Below are 23,151 nucleotides of genomic sequence, written 5' to 3' on the forward strand. Positions count from 1 at the left end.
GTTAATTCTTCAGGAATGTTTTATGTTATAAAATGAAAGACATGATTGAATTGATGTTTTCATCATAGAGTTGAGTTGGGATATTTTTTTATTTCACATGTACCATGTCTTCATGTATTTTCCAAAAAATGAATAATTTGTACATCATGTTTAAAATGTTTTTTAAAGGTTTATATTAGATTGAATTTCTGAATGAGTGATCACTTTTAACAAGTTGTTACAAATTAAGCACTTTCCAATATTGTAGGAGGGGATCACAACCCTGTGTAAAAAGTAAGACTAAATAGTCTGTGGACGTGAGACGTCCTGATGGCAAAGTTAGGATTTAACATAACCTCTCCCCTAAAGCACTAATAAACTGAAAATTAATTAAAAGACATGTTAAAACTCTGAAGGCATATAACTAAATAAAAAGTACAAGATACAAGATTAATATACAAAAATTACTTTCATTTCTACATAATATCAATGAGTGATCAAAAAAGAAAATTAAGACCCTTTTATTCACAGTAATGTCAGTAATAAATGTATGGAAATAAATTTCTAAAAGTGCAAGACCTGTATACCAAAAACTACAAAATGTCACTAAAGGAAATTTTTAAAAATCTAAAGAAAGAAGGAGGCAGTCCATGCTTTAGACTAGAAGACTCAATTTGGTCAGATGGCTTTTCTCCCCAAATTGATCTATAAATTCAGTATAATCTCCATCACAATTCTAGTAGACATTTTATAGAATTTAGCAACTTGATCCCAAAACTTACTTGGAAATGCAAAAGACCTGGAATGACCAAAGTAATTTTGATAAAGAAACAAGGGGGAAGATCTTCACTTCATGTTTTCAGAATTTATTTTGAAGTTAACAGTAATCAAAACACTATGATTTGACAGTTTCTTAAAAAGTTAGATGTCATTTTACCATTCTTAGTTACATGGAATATCCAAGAAAGACAGATCTATAGAGACAAAGTACATCAATGGCTGCCCTAGGCTTGTGATGGGAATGAAGAAGGGCTGTAAAAGGCATAGGAGATTTTACGTGGAGAATGGAAATGTTTTGAGACTGAATTTGGGTGCTGGTCACACAACTCTGTAAACATATGAAAAAGCATTAACTTATACTTTTAAAATGGGTGAATTTATGGTATGTAAATTATACTCCAATAATTTTTTAAAAAGGAGATTAAATGTCCTGTAAACTCTGAGTGGTTAATATTATAGTTTCTAAAATCTCCTTATTAAGTTTGTTCTTGTGGGTTCATATGTGTTTCGGGAGTAGAAATTTCCTGCTAACTTGATTGTCAGTGTTTACCTGCTATATATTGCCTACTCCACTGGATCTGCAAGTTTCTTAAAGTAGACTACTGTGTTGTAATTATTTTTATATTCCACCCCTGGTGGTGTTTATGATGGTTTTTACCTCTAGAAGAAGCACTTTAAATATTGGGTCATTTAATTTGTGTATGATGAAATACAGCATGACTTTTACTTCTTGTCTCCATCTCCATTTAACTACCAGTGTGGTAACATTCTGTTACTCTTCTTATAGAGTATATTCGCTTTGCCATCTCCCTCAAGTAACTGTAAGTATAGTAACACCAACTAGAAGATAAATATGAAATAGATTTTAATAAAGTTGCATTGAATCACATTAAAATCATATTAGACAAGTCCAATCAATGTTTTTTTTAAACAGAAGATATTATTTTTAATTAAAATAAGATATAACAGTCATGTAGGCAGTGTTGATTCTTTTTCTGAAATCCTGGAACTTATTTTTTTAACAGGATCTCGTTCACGATCCCCAACAATTTTGGAAATGTCTCCACAACTTATTCGAAAAGCACTAGAATGTGTAAACTTAACTCAGTATGTACGGTAAGTTTTAATAAACATGATTAATGCAGACATCTGTGTTCACAGAATTTTGGATACATTAATAAGCAGTTGCTAAACAACTGAAAATTTGAACTTAAATGCTTAATATATATCAGTGTATTCAAATTTTTAGGAGTACGTGATTTTACCCCCCAAATTTAGCAAATGTTTTATTAAGTCAATCACAAAAGCATTTGAATATTTTCTGTAAAGATTTAATTTGTAAGTTGATTAAGGTGAGTTGAGCTGCAGAAAATTCCCACTATGTCTGCTGGCATTATTTAAGTACATTTAATTTTATTAAGAACCAGACAGTAGGATTAACAGAGAGAGATAGTTACTCAGACATACTTATAAGTTTGAAAATATATTCAACATTATTTAGCTGCATAAATTAAAAAAGGAAAGACCTCCAAATAGTCTCATACTTTTCAACACCAATTCCATGAACACCTCATCAGATGAAGCATCTGATTTTCCTTGTACTTTCCTAGAATTGTTTCCTAAAATATTAGTGACTCAATAAACAGAGAATAGCCCATCAAAAAATAGTAAGTTTATCCTTTCTATTCCTAACATTTGATTGGATTCAGACCACCTCACTGTTCATATAATTTTAAATTATTTGAATTCCAGCATTCCAAAATGATTTATCCATCTCTTTTGATGATTTTATAGAAAAACAATGGACTTTGACCCTATGCTGCAAACAGAGGAATTGAACCAGCATCAGGCAATGCAAAAGGCAGAGGAGGTTCATCAGTTCCGCCAGTATAGGACCAGAGTCCTCAGCGTTCGAGACATTGACCAAGAGGAACAGCTTAAAGTAAAGGATAAAATCCTGGAGATGTATGGGGAGATGCGGGTGAGTCTCAACATACAGAGTACGGTTGACACATTCTAAAAAGATATCATAGACTTATATAGGACTTGGGTGGGAAGCAGTCTTGAAAGCGTTTAGTTCCCAACTCCTCAGAAAAGATGGAGGATCGGTGAAACACACCGAATTTCACTTATTTCCTTAAACCCCTCCAAAATGCAGTATTGAGGATCTATCCACAAAAATGGGAGGAAGGAGAGAGAAGACAACAACAAAATATGTGTGTAGGTAAAGAGAGCTGGGTGAAGATGGTATTAAGAGACTTGAGGCAGCCAAATTCTAAGCTGGTAGCAGAAAATCTCTTAAAATAACCCAATTTGCTCCATGGAATCCCTGAAAGGCTCAGAAATATGTCTAGTTGGCACATCCTCTTGCTTGTCCAATAGGCACCTTCAGCAAACCTCTGCCAGTCCAAATTCTATCATTCTTGCCCTCTTTCTCCCATCAACCCAAACGTATCACCTGCACCAATATTCCCCACTCAGAAAGGGCAGTTGTACTCTCTCAGTTGCTCAGAGCACAGACTTCAGAGACATCCTTGACTTCTTTCACCTCTTTCACCTAATCCATTATCAATACTTGTCAGCATCACCTTGAAAATATACCTATAATTCAATCACTTTTCGTTCTCTCTATGCCTACCACCCTAGTCCAAACCACTGGTGTTTTCTATTCAGAGTTATCGCCACAGCCTCCTGACTGATCTCACTGCTGCCATCTTGTTCTTCTACAATGGAATCTCTGCTTCAAACCAAAATGATAGTAACCATCAGGAAAATGATTTTATCCTGTGGTAACCAATAGCATCAGTGTCTCAGTGGCTTAAGATAGGGGTTATCAAACTTGTTTTCTGTAAAAGACCAGATAGTAAATATTTTTGCCTTTGCAGGTCAGGTATGGTATCTACTCAGCTCTGCTGTTCTTCATACAAATTCAGTCAAAGATAATGTCTACGTGTGTTCCAGTAAACCTTTATTTAGAAAAATAGGCAATGAGCCAGATTTTTCCACAGGCCTTCATTTGCCAACTCTTGGATTAAAACAACAGAAGAGTATTTCTCCTTCTAGCTGCATGTACAGGGAAGGTCAGCAGAGGGCCCTTCTCATCACATTTATGTTTCATAGTCACATTTCACTGGTCAAAGCTAATCACATGGTCACATACTGCGACAGTGAAGGAATTAGCCTTGCGGACACCTTGATTTCAAATTTCTAGCATCAGTAATGCTGAAACAATAAATTCTGGTTCCTTAAGATACCCAGTTTGTGGCACTTTGTAACAAAAGCTCTAGCAGATTAAAACTAAGACTAAGACTAAGAATGCTATGCTACTTTATGCCTGGAAGAGAACTGCGAATATTTTATGAGTTGCACTAGTGGTGATCATAGTACATAGTGCATAGTACATAGTACATAGTACATCTCTAAAATTTCACTCCTGTAATGACTTCACATTTCACTAAGAAAAAGAAGTCTTTATTATGGTGTCTAGAGTTCTATATAATCTATATAATCTAGTGTCCGCTTTCCTCTCTGATCTTTTCCCTCCATAATTCTATCTGCTTTGCTTCTTTTGTTTTTTTCCAAACTGACTTCACCTTTCCACTAATAGCCAGACATGTTCCCACCTCTGGGCCTTTAACTTGCTCTTAACCTTGTCCTGGAATATTCTTCCCCCTAGAGGGCCAAATGGTTTACAGCTTCACTTTCTGAGATCTTATATCTATTGCTACTTTATTAGAGAGATATTCTCTGGCTACCCTTTTAGAGTTAGCATCTCTCAATATCTGAAGGCCCATGCCTGGCCTTATTATTTTCTTTAAAACAATCACCCTATATGTGTATTTGTTTATTGATTTAACATGGAAAGGTATGTTTATTTTATACATATTATTTATAAATATTATAAATATTTATCATATAAAAATATATAATATATAAGCATATATATAAAGTATGTGCACACTTTAAATCTATCTTCTATAGAATTTAGTTTGAATGTGAATAGGATGTGTGAGGTATAAAAACCCTAGTTTTGGTTGAATCAAACTTAATAGAAACATTGTCAGTATCACATTTCTTATTAGATGGGAGAAAAAGATACCAATCCTCAAGAGATTACTGGCCTAAATTAAACTTACTTTATCCTAAATCCTTTAGATGACTTTCTCTCTCTTTTTAATATGGTACTACTACCATCTTGTACAATTGATTTAGCGAAGCCAATTATATTGTGGTGGATACAGTAATTTTCTTTCATCAAAAGATTTGAAAAAAGTCTCATTTTGACATTCAGCTCTTCCATAATCTCTACCACAATCATGCATGTTGCAAAACCACAGAAAATTTCTCAAAGAATTTAGCAATGCAGACAAAACAGTTGTTTCTAGATGCTTCTCTTCTGGTTAACATCAGTTCATTATTTTTTTTTTTAATTATATCATTTTTGAAACAGGAAACAATCAACAGGATGGACCGTGATTGTGCTCATACTATCAGAAACCCAAATGAAATAAGAAAGCCAAAGCTTCTTAGGAAAGCTACATTGGGACTTAGTTATATCACTGCTTTATTTGTGAACATTTTTAGGATGGTGCCTGGAGCTGACATTAAGCTTTGAAAATTACCCTTTTTTTTGAAAATATAAACTATAATACAAATTTAGTTATATATATGTATATTTTGAAAGTAGAATCAGGATTTCCTGATGGATTGTTGGTATACTATAAGAGAAAGTAAAGAGTCAAGAAATGCTCTAAGGTTTTTGGCTAAACAACTGATCAGGTTGAGTTGCCATTGGATCTGATGGCTTGAAAGAAAAGACAAAGATTTCAATTTGGGACATTTTTGGATATACCTATTGTATCAAAAAAAGGCATTCTTAAGTATCTATTATAGTCATCTGGAGATACTGAATAGAAGTTAGATATATGGTTCTGGAATTTAGGAGTGAGATCTGGGCTGGAGATTTAAAAAGTAGGGGACCCATCAGTGTGGAAATGGAATCTAAAGCCACAGGTTTAGATAAAACCACCAAGGAAAGAAGTCTAAGATTTAAGACGTGGCCATTTCCTCATTAAGAAATAAAGGAGAAGAGGAGACGTCAGCAGAGGCAACTGACAAGGAGCAGTTAGTGAAGTAGAAGAAAAGTCAGTGGGGCCTGAGGTCCAGAAAACCGAGTGAATCAGTTGATCCAGGAGGAGAGGGTAGGGGTAAGTAAGAATTGGACAAAGATGTGGTCTCTCATTTTTAATTAAACTTGAATGAGAGCCAAACTGACGATAACAAAGATAAGTAGTGAACTGGGTGATGGTATTTGAAAGTTCTTCAAATACATGCCAAGCACATTTCATCAGGTCTAGTACAAGTAACTTACTAATACAGTACATCAGGTCTAGTACAGGTAACTCATTAGTACAATACATCAGGCCTAGTACAAGTAACTTACTAGTACAGTACATCAGGTCTAGTACAGTAAGTCACTAGTACAGTACATCAGGTCTAGTACAGTAACTCACTAGTACAGTACATCAGGTCTAGTACAGTAACTTACTGAGCACAATTACGGTGAGAGTCACTCTGAGCTGCCTGTTTTCTAGAGATTATATTTGAACTCTTGCCTATCTCTTCACCTTTCTGTCTCTTTCTCCTGCTGATGCTTTTATTCACCATTTTGTTAAAATCTCATGTGCCTTTTGTTGCTGTCTCATGTTTCATGTGTTGATAAACATTTGAGACCATAACCTAATTTTTTTGGTCTCTCTTCTGTAATTTGCCACAGAAATCTATTGGCATGAGGAAGGGATAAGGGGATTGTTTTGTTTTGTTTTTTGTTTTTTTTTGTTTTTTTTTTTAATTTTTTCTGGGACCATGAGCTTTTATTAGTAAATCTTAATTGCTTAGGATTTTGTTTTGGAATAGGACTCTTTAGATGAAGCCCGACAGAAGATCTTCGATATCCGGGAAGAGTATAGAAACAAGTTGCTGGAAGCTGAGCGCCTAAGATTGGAAGCTCTGGCTGTGGAAGAGGCAACAAGTCCGGTGGAGCCAGAGAAGAACACGCTGTCTCCAGACACACAGAAAAAAAAGAAAGGAAAGAAGAAGTAACCAGCAGGTGCCCAATACTTGCCTTTTCTGGAGAGGAAAACGCCCTTTTTCCTTCCTTCTTTCTTTGCTCCCTTCTTTCCTTCCTCTGTCTCTCTCTTTCCTTTTTTTGTGATCTATAAACTTTCCTGTTGATAAGGCATTAGGTTTTCCTTCTTAGAATGCCTTCCTGCATTTTAATGTTCAATTGTTGGTTTCTCCCAGAAAACTATAATTTGAGTAGCCATTAGAGTTTCAATTTTTCTAATTTCAATAAAAGTGCCTCAAAATATTTAAAATACAATAACATTGATGTGTTTCCCTCTGAATTGCTGCATTTTTGGTAAGCAGTAAAACAAGATCATGAATGGGCTAACAGGATTGTGTTTGAAGACTCTGAACAATAAGAAAAATAACTATGGTTCTTAGAGGAAATTTTGTTTCTAACTGTAAAAAAATATTGTAACTTTATAATATTTTTAAAATATGCTTCAGGGGCGCCTGGGTGGCTCAGCGGGTTAAAGCCTCTGCCTTCGGCTCAGGTCATGATCTCAGGGTCCTGAGATCGAGCCCTGCATTGGGCTCTCTGCTCAGCAGGAGCCTGCTTCCTCCTCTCTCTGCCTGCCTCTCTGCCTACTTGTGATCTCTGTCTGTTGAATAAATAAATAAAATCTTAAAAATAAAATAAAATATGCTTCAGATTTGTGCTTTTTTTTTTTTTTTTCCCCAAAAGCTGAACTTCCAGAAATGTCCTTCACTGGGCGAGAGCTGTTGTGGGTTAAGCTCAATCAAAGTGTTTGAACTCAGAATCCTGACAGTCAGGTCACCCAGACACAAAGACAGTGACCACAAATACATCCCTTGTCATCAGTCCCAGCGCTTCGTTTTTTGTAAGTCACAGCGCATGTTCTGTAAGTCACAGCGCATGTTCTCTGACACCAGTTTTAGAAAACTGCAGTAGATTAACTGAGGCATGTAACTGGAAATGGGCTTCTCCCAAAAGCACACTTCTAGTTCATTCCTTCCTGAGATAAAAACTCCAGTGATATATTGTAATTAGTCAAAGCTGGGAGTGCCTATCTAGCTTAGTTGGTTAAGCTGACCCTTTGCTCAGGTCATGATCCTGGAGTCCCGGTATCCAGTCCCACATCAGGCTCCCAGCTCCGGGGGGAATCTGCTTCTCCCTCTGACCTGCTCGCCTCTCATGCTCTTTCTCTCATTCTCACTCTCTCAAGTAAATAAATAAAATCTTTTTTAAAAAGCTGTTCCTCTTTGATAGGTGATTTTCCTTTTTTTCATGTACTTAAATCTTTTTAAAATGTTTAGTTATATATATACATATATATGTAATTTTACTTAAATATGCAAACACATGCACTTTTCCTCTATTATTCTTTGCCTAACCTTTTTTCATCACCCTGTGATCTTCCAACCCCACAAAATAATACATGATAACAACCTAGTATAAATATTTCTGTTCTTCACTCATCTGATATAATCATACATCAACATTTTATATCATGACCTATTTTACAAAATGGCATTTTATTATACATTCTTGACTATGTCTTGATTTTTCACACCAAACAATACAAAATCTCTTTGAGACAAAAGTAATTCATTCTTTTTAATTACTGTGAAATATTTCATGGTACAAATACATTGTCATTGATTCAGCTAATTCTCCTGTGATAATATTTGCTTTGTTTCTAAAATTTTCTGTACAAGAAAAACAGGTAAGAATAGAAAAAAGGTAGCAAGATGGTAGACTTAACAAAGTATTTTCTAATAAAAAGAAACATAGTGTCTGACCTTTAAAATAAAGGAAAAATAAAAATATTTTGTAAAAAGATACTAAAAACATTATTATATAAATAAGTGCTTGGAGTGACTACACTGGAAATACATGGGACACAGAACGCCAAGAGCAATGTTCATGCCTATACTTGGAATCACTGACAATGCAGTATGTACAAATAAATGCAGACCGATTTACACATGGTTTGTAATTATCACTCAAATGTTTGGAATAGTGTTGCCATTGGTGATACATTTTTCAAAATGGTGAACAACCTTGGTAAATTTTCAAAGATAACAATGTTTCATCTGCCTACACTGCCTTCAGTGTAGATGCATTCCTTGAAACATTCACTGAACTTTAAAACTTTGCAAAAAAATACTTTTGTTTTAAATACCTTAGAGTTAGGTTCTTGAATCATTAATTTGCTCTCAGACTGCATAAATGATGGGCCATTCAAATCATAGAGAGGTAAGATAATTCTTTGTTGCATGTGACTCTTTCGAAGATTGGGGGTATCCAAGATTCTTGACATTCAACCCATAAAAATAGCAATAGTTCTCTGCCATTCTTGGGCCAATCCAAACTGCCCCTACATTTTTCCTAAATATCCTCTAGAGGGCTTTCACTGTCCCCACTGAGATCACTTCCATGTAGAAGAACAGTAAAGATTACTAAGAAGCTGAAGATAGTAGTGTCTGTGGATAGTAGTTAATAAATAACTCCATTAGAATGCATAGCAGTATAAAGACCCTCAATTGTATTGATTGAGTTAACCAAGGTGTGTGTATAAAGTATACCAACTTCCTACAATCCCTAGATCATTGTCTTCGACAAATGTATGGTTTCTCATTCATTTTCAGTTTCTTTCTCCATCTCTTATCATCTACCTCTTTACATCTTCCCAAGTACTGCAAGGTCAACTCTCCATCCCCTTTCTCAGGGGCTCTTGTAAGAGCAGAGAAAAATCTTTTTCTTCTGCAGTCAAAGGCTTGCTTCTGAGTAATAGTCCCCAGGGTGCAACTCTGGTGATAATGAAACATCATTATAAGAGCAATTTAACACCTCATTGTCTCTAACACCTCCACTGAAGAATAGGATTGTGGCTTTCCCTTTTGCAAAATCAAAGTGTCCACTAAAGTGTTTTCTGAAATGTAAGAAAGGACAGCCTTCATTTAAATGAATCTGAAAATTGCTGACAAAAAAAAATCTTTTAAAAAATAGAAACCAAGCTTTCAAAAACAAAAAGATTTCTAGTTTCTGAGCCCTCTGTTTTGTACAGACTATTTTCAAACATTAAAAACATGTTGCATGGTATTCTGATGTTTATCTTGTGTCTCTAACTCATTTCAATGAAACTCTTGTATCTACTGCCTCTTGGAAAATAGAGAAGTAGAGGGGAAGTGACAAGAAGAGCCATATAGTAATGGAATTTGCCTCAGAGAAGAAACTGCATGCCCTGAGCTATATCCCAAGTGGGATCATTAATAACAGATTAATAAAAGTTTCAATGACCTTCCCATTTCTGAAATTAACATTATGAAGGAACTTTGTTTTAAGCTGGTACAGTATTTTTTGTCTAATCAATTATAAAACAAATTCTATTCATCTTAATTTAGATAAAATAGTTTCCAACCACAGGTGTGTTTTTATGGAACAGTTTCATTACATATTGGAGACTTTGCATATGCTTAGGCTAAATATCCTTGTTTTGGTATGGGCACAGATGGCAGCATCAACACACAGTATGATTTATTTTTTAAGTGAACCTATATAACAAATTACCATTGTATGATAATTTCAATCCATAAATAAAAAATCTGTTTATCCAAATAAACCAACCATTTTTAATACATTTTATTAATTATAAAAATTCACTTGCCTAATGTGTAAATCCTTTTCCCATCTGGCATAAAATATAATGACACCCTTTATTTTCAATGTTCATCAAACCATTGATTTCAGAATCAGAAATTCAGATGGCACATGGATATCTTTTTCATTCCACATTCAACTGTGGGTGGTTGATATATTTATACAGATAGAAAGAAAATTAATTAAAAATGATGTTTGGTTTTGTGAAAAAGATTCCAAACTAATATGTTACACAGTAGTGACTTATTAGCCATTAAACTGTTGAATAATATAAATCAATATAGCTCATTGGTGAAACTGGGATCAGTTGGTTAACATCTCTGTAGTATTTTACAGGTTTGAATAGAAAATTTTCATGCTGTTTTCAACAGGAAGATTAAAGTTGTGTAAATGGTTAAAATCATATTAGATACAAACTCACCAATGACTATTTGATTAGTGATAGAATTATGATTAAATTGTTATACAATTAATAGGATAACAAAATTTTTGCTGTATATTTTTTTCTGAAGGAACTTTGAAGTTTTCCTGTATTTTTTCATGAACTTAGCCAATTTTTTTTTAACTTTAGTTGCTTCTGGAGTAGCAGGTGCCCAAAGTCCACATATTTTACACCATAATGTGTGAAAAACATTAAACTTTTGGCAGATATTAAACTTCTGCCTAAGGCCATCATTTCTGGAGCAAATCATCTGAATCATTAGCTATTAAAAATAAGACTTCATGGAAATAGTTTTTAAAATGGTCAACTTGAGGACGCCTGGCATCTGCCTTCGGCTCAAGTCATGATCCCGGAGTCCTGGGCCCGAGTCCTGTGTTGGGCTCTCTGTTCAGTGTGGAGTCTGCTTCTCCCTCTCCCTCTGCCCCTTTTCTCTTTCTTATGCTCCCCACCCCTCACTCCCAAATAAATAAAATCTTAAAATAAATAAATAAATAAATAAAAGGGTTAACTTGAATTCAAAAGCTGTTTTCCAATTTATGATTCATACAGACTGCTTGTATTTACTCTTGCTTTTCCTTTATCAACATTTAAATCATCTCTGGCTCTATAAAGACAAAGAGGAAGAAAGCAGGGGGAAACCCAGAGTTTCATTTGTGGTTTGCAGATATGACAAAAAAAATGTCCTAAAGGGAGGTTAAAATTCCTCATGAGATACTCATATATGATTTGCAGATTTCAACAACTCTTGGCCTTCAGGAAATTGGATGCTTCAGATTTGTCCGATAAGCTTTATTTCTTCTGTTGCATCATTACTCTTTAACTAGCTTGTCACATTAGGGCCATTTCTAATACTTTGTGTAAAGATTTCATCTCTCTGTTGTACAATGGCTTTTATGTTACTTGAGTGCAAGGACTATATTGTAATTGTCATATATTATGCATTTTAATCACCCACAAATCATAGCACAAAACCTTACAAAGTCGGCCTTCAATAGATTATAATCAGATAAACTACACTATTTCCCATTATGTGGGCTATTAAGATGATGTTAAAATGGGTCTAAAGCAATGTTTATGATCATTTTCAAAAATGTATCAGATTAGCCTTCAAGTGAAAATATTGAAAAATACAGTTTATAGGACCTGAAAAAAGATTCACACCCCTAAGAGACTGTGGTAATACCAGATGGCAGGTTGTCAACAATGGTATTCTGCAGTGTTCACAGAAGATATGTATCATAGTCTAGTCAACAAAGCTTCATTTTCCAAATAGGACCTTAATTTATATACCACTAATGCAACCAGGGAGCTCATAATGTTCATGCAATTAAAGTAAAAATATTCCAAACTGTTACTAGTGATTTGGGAAACAGAGGCAAAAGAAATGGAACTTAAATTAAAATCTCCTTACAGCTGGCTTTGCCCAGGGATAGATCCCGGAAACATGCAGAGTGTGACCTTCCTCAAGGAACTCGCAGCTTCTTTTGTGCCTTAATGTTTAAAAGGAACCTTATCTTGGCAGCAGCTGGCCCCTCAGTGTCCTAACAGCCTTGCTTCCACATTCCTTGGAGACTTGTGAGATCCCTAACCCCACTAATTAAAAAGTATACAATCTGTCACTGCTCACAATCCCACTATAGCTCTTTCTGCCCACAGGTCCTATCCCATGAGGAGGGAAGGGGGGAAGGTATAGGCAGAAGAGATAGGAGGCTCCTGGCGACCCCCTGACTGGGCTCTGAAGCTACTCCTGGCAGGTGGAGACCCTGAGATAGAGCTGCACAAGAGATAATGGAACAAACCAAGAAGGCACAAGAATCTCAAAGGCCTCAAGCTTCCCAGTCAGTTCTCAATAAACGACTAAAAGCCCTCAGTGGTAACCTATTGAGACCCCCTTCACTATAGAGAGCTTTCTTTACTACTCTCAGCTTCACTTAATAAGCTTTCACTTCACTTCACCCTTTTGTGTCCATGAGATTCATTCTTCAACTCTGTGAGACAAGAACCCTGCAATCCTGCAACCATAGTCCCTGGTGTTTACTCTTGTCTTTGGCCAGAGAAGCCCACTTTTTTTATTGTTTTTTTGCCCATTGCTGTCACACAAACCCAATATGTAACTGTAGATCAGACTCTTAGCACTCAATCGGAAATGAGAAGAATGGAAGACACACACACACACACACACACACACAAACACACACACACACACTTCACCGTAACTCTAAAATTCCTCAGTATAGACAAGGTGAAGGCCTCCTTCCCACCCCCCAAGAAGTGGGGAAGTCCATGATCAGGTCTGACTTTGTACTCTAAAAAGACTGGTCTGGTTAGTTGATATCCATGGCCCCTGGTTTCATCTTCTGAGAATATCTTCTTGTCTCTTATACTCTTGGGGCACATGTGAAGTGGTTGTTGGAAAGTTCTTCTTGGAGGTTGACCAGCCTTTGTATCCCAGTTCCTCAAAATTCATGTACATATGTTACAAGCAGGCATAAGTTAGTAAGAAGTAAGAGTATAATTGTGGTCATAATCAAAATATTAAACGACATTGAAGATAAAGCAGTTGTTTCCATTCTTCTCAGAAGTCTGTGGCTTCTATAATGGGCATTTCCTGTTTCTGCCTACCCTGCATCTTTTTCTGCTGTTTTTTTGGTAGTAGTAACAAAAGAGCTGAAGCTGAGTCATCATGAGACTGCTGCATTAGTATCTGCTGAAGACTTGAAGTCATTTCTGGTCTGGGGTTTTTCTTCAAATCTTTGAGTTACTCAAAAATATCTCCAGAGATTTCATTTCTTCTTAAGTTAACCAGAGTTTGAGGCTCCTGGGTGGCTCAGTGGGTTAAGCCTCTGCCTTTGGCTCACGTCATGATCTCAGGGTCCTGGGACCAAGCCCTGCATCAGGCTGCTCTGCTCAGCAGGGAGCCTGCCCCCACCCTCCACCTTCCTTCTTGCCTACCTGAGATCTCTGTCTATCAAATAAATAAATAAAATCTTTAAAAATAAATAAATAAAACCCATTTATTTCAATCTTAGTCTGTCCTGACCACACCTAAAACTCTTTTTCTGAAGATTTCCCTTCACAAACCTTCTACTAACTTTCCTTTGCATTCAGGTTTTGTCCCAAGCCATTTCCTTCCAAACAACCATCTCATTTAGGACAAAATTACCTTCTTTTACCTTCAACAAAATGCATTCCCATTCCTTATTTTTTTTACATATCTCCTACTTTTCTGCATACAGAGCTGTTTCCCTTATTTCCATCAGTCTTAGTTGCTGTCAGTGGAATTTTGTACTCTTAGAAACACCTTAATCTCTAGTGAAGACTAAGTATTAACCAATTGTGAACTGTTACAACAGAATTCTTTAGATGGCCAATTTATGAATCAGTTAAGCATAAAATATGTTTACTAACAGATTTAATATTCTTATTTTCTATGCAGTAAGAAGTCAAAAGCACAAACCTACATCCAGTAATTAATGACTCAGCATTTTATCTTATTTGAAAAGACCTAGATGTCTAAAAAATTTAATTCCATTTGTCATCCAAGCAAAATTATAAACTTTCAGGTTACCAAAGACTCTGAAAGCTATCTCAATAATTATCCATGAAAACTTTGAGACAGACAATGAACCATCAGTTTAGTCATCTTTTTGCTAACAACCCAACAGAGTTAACACAAGGTTATTTGACCTTCAGTAAACCCTGATAGAATAAAAGTTTCACGTTTACTGCTGTAAATTCCAAATCATGTCTATCTTAATTAAACCAACAAACTTAACTTAGTTTAAATACTGATTTATGTTCTACCTGGGCCCACCCCATTTTCAGTTTTTACCTGAGACACAGGTGGAGAAATTTAGAGTGGGAAGTGCTATGTCCGGTGGTGCTTTTCTTGCTCCTTGACAGTGAAGAGAGAAGGAGCCATGCTGTAGGAGGCACTGAGGATGGTCTAGAGACCAGTTTTCCAAGCCACATCCAAGTTGGTGCAGAAACAGGAGAAAGCGGGAGACAGAGGAAACAAAGTGCTGCCAGAAGGAAGAGAAAGGGTTCCCGGTTTTAGAGCTCATCAGCCAACAGAGGAGCAGACACCATGTTTTCCCACCAACAAGTGGGGGAGAAGTTAGGCAGTCCATGTTGAGCCAGAGAAGACAGGGAATTTCCCCAAAACAAAGGGAGTTTTGGCAGCTGCTTGGGAATATTCCTTAAAGTCTCCATCCCGAGTTAGACTAACCCCAGTTGGCTCCAGTTATAGCCATTAACATGGGAAATGAGTGAGGGAGAAGCCTCCACATCTATTAGGAGGAATATAGAGAGATAAAGTCAGAGTCCCCTTTACTAGTGATGGCCTGTGTATCCTCCAGCAACCTGGGTTTACCAGGCAGTGGCTTACTTGGATAATTATCACCCAATATGTCAGGAGGGAGTTTACTAGCTGACCCATTTGGGCAAACACATTCTGCAAAAGGCCCTTAGGTTAGGGTCTTGGTGTAGAGCAATGAAGGTATCCTAGGTCCGTTTGCCCTATTTCCTGCAGAGGAGATCTAATTGATAGATCCACTGAGGCCATGCAGTGTTCCAGGAGCTCAGTCCTTTCCTAGGTTTTACAATGCAATTTGTCTCCAGTGGGTTAAAAGGCACCCCGAGGTAGAGCCCTTGGGAACTAAAGAAGCCTACTGAGGCCATGGTCCCAGAAAAGTAAAGAAGGTCCATTACCAAATCTCCCCTGACTCCTGGGTGGAGTCCCACGCAGGATATGTCAGAGGTTCCTGTGTGTCAAAAGCGACTGGAGGCGTCCCTTAGACAAGACATCGCTATTGACCATGGTCCTGCCTTCCCATGAAGGCATTCCTGCCATAAAAGGCCCTGGAGGAGTACCAGCGCCCCTTCCCTACCCCATCACATCCTAGGCTGCCGATGGGTGCCTGGTGAATGGACTAAAATACCGTTCCGTGCCATGCCATCATCTGTACTGAAGGTTGCATACTGTTCTGCCATTTTAACCCATAGAAAATACTAGAAAATTTTACAAGGGGAAATTATTGAATTTTGTAGCTCCAAGTAGTTAGTAAAGGACACTGACAAGAAACAGTAAAGACTGAAATCCATCATGGTCTAAGTGACATTCCAACACATGTGGTCCTTATAGCCAACTTCCCCTTTTTTTTTTCTGTTAAAGAGTTGCTTTATTAATACAAAACATACAAACTATTAAATGCTAAGTAATTTAAATATCTAAGTCATAGCAAACAGGTGGTAATTCAACATCCAGGGTCGACAGAACGCTTGGAGACTGCAACAGATTAGACTCCCATGGTGGAGAGGGTATCTTCAGAGGTGAAGGGGGGCCCAGGTGTAACAGCTTTTCAAGCTCTCTCTCCTCATCAAGGATCATGAGAGGCACTCCATTCAAGGGGAGGTGTGCAATCTGGTGTTCTTCAGGCAGGTCGAAACTCTCAAAATCTAAAGGATTGAAGGGAAAGAATTTTTCTATTTCTGGGTAGGTGTCATCAGAGGCAGGAACAGAGCTTTTTGCTTTGACAGTCTTCTCGGTCACCTTTTTGGCAGAGAAGGTTGGCTGCTTCTGTTTGAGAGGTCCACTAGTCTTTACTGAATTTTCTGTGGCTCTGTTGACAGTTCCCAAAGCCTTTCTGGCAACTCTAGGTACGGCTGCTTGAGCATCAAACATTTTGCCTACCCGTGGTGTTGAAACTTGAGATCTCCCATCTAAAGCTTTGACTGGAGGCCTCGACCCCAGCTTCAGCCCGTCCTTGGGAGCCACACGGGTGCCTGGCTCTCCATTTTCCTTATCAACAAAGTCCCCAACTTCCCTAGGAAACAGTCCCTGGTTGGGTTTTAATTCAATCAGGTACTGGTTTCGTCTGGCTCCCTGTGGAGGTCCCGTGGCCAGAAGTGGCTAGACAAAGGATGAAAAGGGGATCACATTAGATCCATCAAGAGGAAACGTCACATGGGAGTCTTAGATGGGCAGCCGTCCTGTTTACTTAGGTGGCTGTCCCGTGCCCAAGACAGACAACTTTATATAAGAACAGGAATAAAGAGAGGGCATCAGGTTTCTGGGTCTTATTATCATTCCAGCCAGGGTACTAACTTCAAGCAAAGGCAGACATTCTCCTCCCCATAGAGTAGCCATGGGCTAGAGGATTACAGCCTGAGCAATCGACATGAAAGTGTTCCAATGAGACCATACTCTTTGAAAAGCCCTTGAAATGAGAGTAAAGGAAGAAGTGAGAAAGTGCTCACCAATTTTGCACCGAAGCTCAGCATTCAAATGTAAAGACTCAAAGCCCCATGTTTGGGTGCCAGATGATGAAGTTTTAGAATCTAGGTGAGGTTGGTGGGGTGGAGTCCAGAGCCGATGACCCTGAAAGAATTCTTGAGGCATCTTTGGTACAAAATGGTGGTTTATTAAAACATGGGGACAGGACCCGTGGGCAGAAAGAGCTGCTGCCCCGGAAATGTGAGGGGTGGCAGGTTATGTGGGATGGGGTTGGGGAGGTAAGGAACTTTCATATGCTAAAGAGGACCTACAAGATACCAGAGGCATTGAGGCCTTGCCATTGTCAAGGTCATGTTTCCCTCCAGCAAGATTTTAACATTAAGATAGTTGGGAGAGGAGCGCCTGGGTGGCTCATGGGGTTAAAGCCTCTGACTTTAGCTCAGGTCATGATCTCAGGGTCCTGGGATCAAGCCCCACATTGGGCTCTCTGCTCAGCGGGGAGCCTGCTTTCTCCTCTCTCCCTCTCTGCCTGCCTCTCTACCTACGTGTGATCTCTGTCTGTCAAATAAATAAGTAAAATCTTTAAAAAAAAAAAAAAAGACAATTGGGAGATTCCTAAAGAATGGCACCTATGCCCACCCAGGAGTGGGGGTGGGAGAAGGTTGCTGGGTGTCAGCTTTCGCTTTGTCCTCAGCCAGCCTTCTGTTCCCTCATCAAAAACTACTTATATTTCAGAACGAGGGCTCTATACCTGGGGCTTGGGTGGACTTTAGGTGACCTGTGAGCCTCCTGCAATTATATATATCTTCTTTTGGTGAAAAAAAAAAATAGCTTTGATCAGATTATTAAAGGAGTCTGCAACACATAAAATTCTAACGATTACTGCTCTACAAATTTACTTTCAATTTTTCATTAGCATAAGGGATAGTACTGAAAATTATTCTTTTTCTTTAAAGAATGCCTTAATGCCTATAATATTGATGAGGAAACAGAAGGCAAGCTGAGGACAAAGCAGAAGCTGACACCCCACAATGCCCTCCATCCCCATGGGATCTACGTGACATTCCTTAGGCTGCCCTAAAGCTAAGGAAAGGAAAAACAAATAGTTAATTTACAGAGATCACAATCCAGCGAGGAGATTTGAGTCTCCCTCAGTTTACAAATGTCTCAGCAATTTACAAGAACAAAGCATTTCTATCAATGGCCTAGCTTCCAGAAGGAAATGTAGATACATTTAAATGTCCTTATAACCTGCAGCCACTGACAGATACTTGAAGTAGGCAAAATGTAATGTTCCTCGAGCTCCGGACTGTCTTCAAGGTAATGCCTTGCTTAGAAGGAAAAGCAACCTTAAATTGGCAATGGCAACGTCTCTGGTATCTTATAGGTCCTCTTTAGCATATGAAAGTTCTTTTGAAATCTCCCTTAAAAAAAAAAAAAAAAGGAAAAAGAAAAGAAAAGAAACTTTCCTTTTCCTTACCTCCCACAACTCCCAAGTATATAATCAACCAACCCTCAAAACCACGCAGCAGCTCTTTCTGCCTGTCCCTGTGCTTTAATAAACCACCTTTTTGCCCCAAAGGCATCTCAAGAATTCCTTCTTAGTTGTCAGCTCTGGACCTCACCCTGTTGAACCTCACCTATATTCCCAAACCCCATCATTACTTGTAGAAATTTACTTGGAAATAAACCTATTCAATATTAGAATGTATCTGCATTGACATCATGAAACTTATCTCCCTGGAAGTTCTTAAATACAATGTAAATTGTTTGATTTACATTTGTCCTTAAAAAGATTGAGTTGGACATCTTGTGAATTCTATATTTTTAAGATTCTATCTTTTGGGAAAAAAATAGGGTGGCATCTAAATACAAAATACCGGAAGGGGTCAGAACTTCTGGCCAGCAGTCATTAAGGACATAAGTGCAAAGAGATTTAAGTGGAAGGTGTTCAGATGAGAAAGAAAGATGGAGATACTTTCTTCAGTTCTACTTATGGGGAAAAAAAGGCAGAAGGAAATGTAGATAAAACTAAATGTCCTTATAACCTGCCGCCCATTGACAAATCCTTGAGGCAGGCAGAGTATAACCTTCCTTCAGGAAACTCCCAACTGTCTTCATGTTAATGCTTTGCTAGAAGGAAGAACAACCTTAGCTGGACAGTAGCTAGGCCTGAGGGATCTGGGAAGTCTTCTTTAGCATATGAAAGTCCCTTTGGAAACTTCCCTTCATCTTCCCTCCCCCAGCTGCAAAGTATACCATCAGCCCGTCCTCACAACCCCAGTGCTGCTCCTTCTGCCCAGGAGTCCTATCCCTTTGCTTTAATAAAACCACCATTTTGGCCCGAAAATGTCTCAAGAATTCTTTTTTAGCTGTGGGCTCCGAACCCCAACATTTTCTACATCAGAACTAGCACGTGGGAGGGTAAAGGACCGAGGTAGGTGCGGATTCATTGGCAGGCACTGGTACACTCATCCAAATGAAATGTCAACATGATTTTTTTCCCCCAGCAAACAGATCTCTTTATTTTCACAAAAGTATGAAACAGATTCAAAAACAATGGCAAGGAAAATAAGGAGGTTTCAATCAGGGAGAGAAGCAGAGGGCTTCTTCAAGTACACAGTTTGCAGGCTTGGGTGACAGTGTAAATTGGGGTGTGGGGCGGGATTCATCGAAAGGTGTTTCATCTCCAGGCAGCTCTTGGTAGAACTCGACGTCTATTTCAGTGTGCACAGCCATCCTGTTCCACTAGTTAAAGACAGAACATGAAGAAGACTGCATGTGATTTACACTGCCAAGGGAATTTGGAAGATCAGTGTACTTATTCAAATTGGAATTTAGCCCAGACTCTATTTTTGTCAAAGGAAAAAAAAAAAAAAGGAAAAGAAAAAAGTTTATGCATTTTAATAAAGCACAAGAACATCAGTTAATTGGGGATATGGTACACATTTTTCAGGCTCTGAAATTTCTCTTCAATTCTGTATAAAGTGTCAAGGGCTGTTCTTGATATACCAGTATCTTCTTTATTGAAAAACATAGTTGCTTATCTATTGCCTTTTAAAATATCTGTGTGATAGACTCTGACTTCTGATCTTATTCTTGCTCCTCTCCACTAAGCACAACTGTAGAGTCTAGAAATGATGCCCCAGACAACCAAAGGGGGACCCTGGCAATGGGTGAGAAAGTGAGCTGGTTTGGGGCTTTAGTACTGGAGAAATGGTGCAGAAGCAGGCATCTTTCTGCTCCCCACACAACAGAGAAAGATGACCCAGACCATTGTTTTCTGATCACCAAATTGCCAGAAGAGGAAAGTCACCTAGGTGCATTTGTTAGGAGTGAGTTGGACAGTTCCGTAGTCAGGGTGGGATCCTCAACAAGAAAATACGGAGTCAGGACAGCTAAGATCAGACAGCACTGATATCCGGTTTTGTAGCTTAGACAGGACCGTTCTAGCATTCTGCTCTGCGGCCTTTGCAGAAGTCACTTCTGCAAAATGTCCTAAAATAAGACAATTAACCAAAGAGCATTTGTCCCTATCATGGGCAAGGGACAGTTAAAGCATAAGCTGCCAGATGTCAGCAAAAAATGACCATCAGCACATAGACATTAACCTAATAGATACACAGACATGTGACCAGAGCCCTGATTGGCTAGACTCAGCACACCCTGATCGCTTAAGCTAGTTCCACAAAAGAGTTCATAAAAACCCCTAAATGTAGACACTCCAGGGACAACCCTCTCGGGAGTCTTTGTCTCTGGGAGCTTTGTGCTCTTCCTCAATAAACCTTGTTCTACTGCCCACCACTCTTCCTCTGGTTCACCTCTTCATCCTTTGAAGCTGTGTGAACAAGAACTGGGGGCACTAAAGTCAGAGAACTCCTGCAACACATTTTTCTCCCTGTTAGAAAGGAATCTCTCTCACAACCACATGTGAGCTGACACCACTGTCAAGGATAACCAGCTGAGAGCTCCACTACAAATAAACAGCGGAAGGAAACATTGTCCTTCTTAGCAGGGCCTGTGACTCCCCTTTTTCACATAGATACGAGGCATTTAGTGGAGCTGGTGGGAGGGACCCAGCTACAGCTGGCACTCGGTCAAGGAAGCATCTCTGTCTTCATGTGCCCAAGATTCTCTAGATCATAAGCCCTAGGGCAGCTAAAACAATGGTGACAGGATAGAAATTACTATAACCAATATTAAGGCAAACTGCTTAGCTATCATGATCAAAACAATGAAATATTGTCAACGTCATAGAAAATAGATCAATGGAACAGAGTAGAGAATCCAGAAAGAGATCCACACAAATATACCCTACAGATTTTTGACCAATGTGCAAAAGTATGCAACCACATCAGTGGAGGAAAGATAGCTTTGCAAAAAATGGCCCCAGAGCAAATGGAATTCCATAAGCAAAAGAAAGAGAGAGAGAGAAGAAAAATATAAAAGAACCTCAACCTAAACCTATTGACTCAGACAAGATTTAACACAAAATAGATGATGAATTTAACTTGGGAACATAAAACTAAAAAACTTTTAGAAAAAAACATAGGACAAAATCTTTGGGACTTTTGGCAAGAGGTTTACTTACAGTTGACATTCTAATCACAACCTCATTAGAGGAAAATTTGCTAAATTGACTTCATCGGAATTAAAAATTTGCTCTGCAGAACATCGTATGAAAAGTGAAACTACAAACCATGTATCTGACAAAGCACCAGTATCTAAAATATATAAATAACTCAAAATCCATCAGTAAGCAAATGATACAATTAGAAAATAGGCAAATAACAGTGAAGAGCTCTCACCAAAGAGGAAAGAGAGATTAAGATAAATAAGCACAAGGTGTACAACATCATTAGCAATCAGGGAAATATAAATTAAAACCACAATGAAATATTATTATATACCCACCAGACAGCTAAAAAAATATTGACAACAGCTGAGAAGGATAAGAAGAAACTAGATTACTCATATATTGCTGGTAGTAATATAAAACAGTACCATTGGTATGGCAAATTTGGCAGTTCCTCAAAAAAATTAAACACGCAGTATCATATGACTCAGCAATAGAACTCTTGGACATTTACTTCAGAAAATGAAAACTTTGTTCTCTCAAAAACTTCTACATGAATGTCCATACAGGCTTTATTCCCAATCGCCAAAAACTGGAATCAGTGCATTGTACCTGAACAGTTGAGTGATGAAGTAAGCAGTGACAGACATGTACTATGGAATAGTACTCACCAATCAAAAGGAATGAACGATGGATACACATAACGGCATGGAGAAATCCCTAGGAAATTATATTCGGTGAAAAAAGTCAATCCCAAAAGGTTACATCATTTATGATTCCATTTATATCACATTGCTGAAATGACAAAGTTGTAGAAATGGAGGACAAATTCACGGTTGTCAAGATTTGGAGAGGGGATCCTGGTTGTGTTATTAAGCGCCATCACAAGGTAGCCCTGTGGGGTTACAAGTGCTCGGTGTCCTGACTGTAGTAGGAGATACACAATCCTACACAGGTGATAAAACTGTATAGTACTAAACACACATGCACACAAAGGAGTACAAAAAGAACTGCAGAAACCTGAGTAAGGTTGGTGGATGGTATCAATGTCAATATTCTTGATCTGACATTATATTACAGCAGAAGCCTATGTGCTTGAGGATTTGGGGTTTGGGGTTTGCTTGGGATGGTCCTGACTATTAGGAACAGGCTGACTCGCGGTAGGTTAATACTGGTAGGGTCAGCTGCTCTCAGGAGCAATGAGTGGTGCGAAGAGCTCAGGACCCAGGACAGAGGCCATGATCCATGACGACCACGATGACCCTTCTGAAATGCGGATCTTTCCTTACATGCTCAGAAGCATTACCCGCATTTTTAATCCACATACCTGTGTTCCAAACCCCAAGGATTTGAAATACAACCTGAGTTATTTGAAATCAGTATGTTAT

At 38.1% G+C, this 23,151-nt stretch overlaps 2 protein-coding genes across 2 annotated transcripts in view; one reads left to right on the top strand and one right to left on the bottom strand.

The window, feature by feature from the left end:
• Nucleotides 1-6,861, top strand: part of LOC111147682 (androglobin) — a 164,093-nt gene extending 157,232 nt beyond the window's left edge. Inside the window, exons 34-36 of the mRNA XM_022503902.1 lie at nt 1,776-1,875; nt 2,554-2,740; nt 6,676-6,861. Of these exons, the coding sequence (XP_022359610.1) occupies nt 1,776-1,875; nt 2,554-2,740; nt 6,676-6,861 (473 nt within the window). The remainder of the gene's footprint in view (nt 1-1,775; nt 1,876-2,553; nt 2,741-6,675) is intronic.
• Nucleotides 6,862-16,118: 9,257 nt separating this feature from the next.
• LOC111147482 (securin-like) lies at nt 16,119-19,926 on the bottom strand. The gene is made up of 2 exons (XM_022503507.1): nt 19,807-19,926; nt 16,119-16,863 (listed from the first exon to the last, which is right to left on the bottom strand). The coding sequence occupies exons 1-2, from the start codon at nt 19,924-19,926 to the stop codon at nt 16,174-16,176; spliced, it is 810 nt and encodes a 269-aa protein (XP_022359215.1). The 3' UTR covers nt 16,119-16,173.
• Between the last annotated feature and the right edge of the window lie 3,225 nt (nt 19,927-23,151).

The sequence above is a fragment of the Enhydra lutris genome, unplaced genomic scaffold (assembly GCF_002288905.1).
Source record: "Enhydra lutris kenyoni isolate GAN:26980312 unplaced genomic scaffold, ASM228890v2 scaffoldscaffold17, whole genome shotgun sequence".
NCBI lineage: Eukaryota > Metazoa > Chordata > Mammalia > Carnivora > Mustelidae > Enhydra > Enhydra lutris.

Coding starts and splice junctions, on each gene's coding strand:
- LOC111147482 (XM_022503507.1), bottom strand. CDS start 19,926: ATGGCTGTGCACACTGAAATAGACGTCGAGTTCTACCAAGAGCTGCCT. Junction 16,864..19,806: donor CACCCAAGCCTGCAAACTGT/GTACTTGAAGAA, acceptor TCCTTTGTCTAG/CCACTTCTGGCCACGGGACC.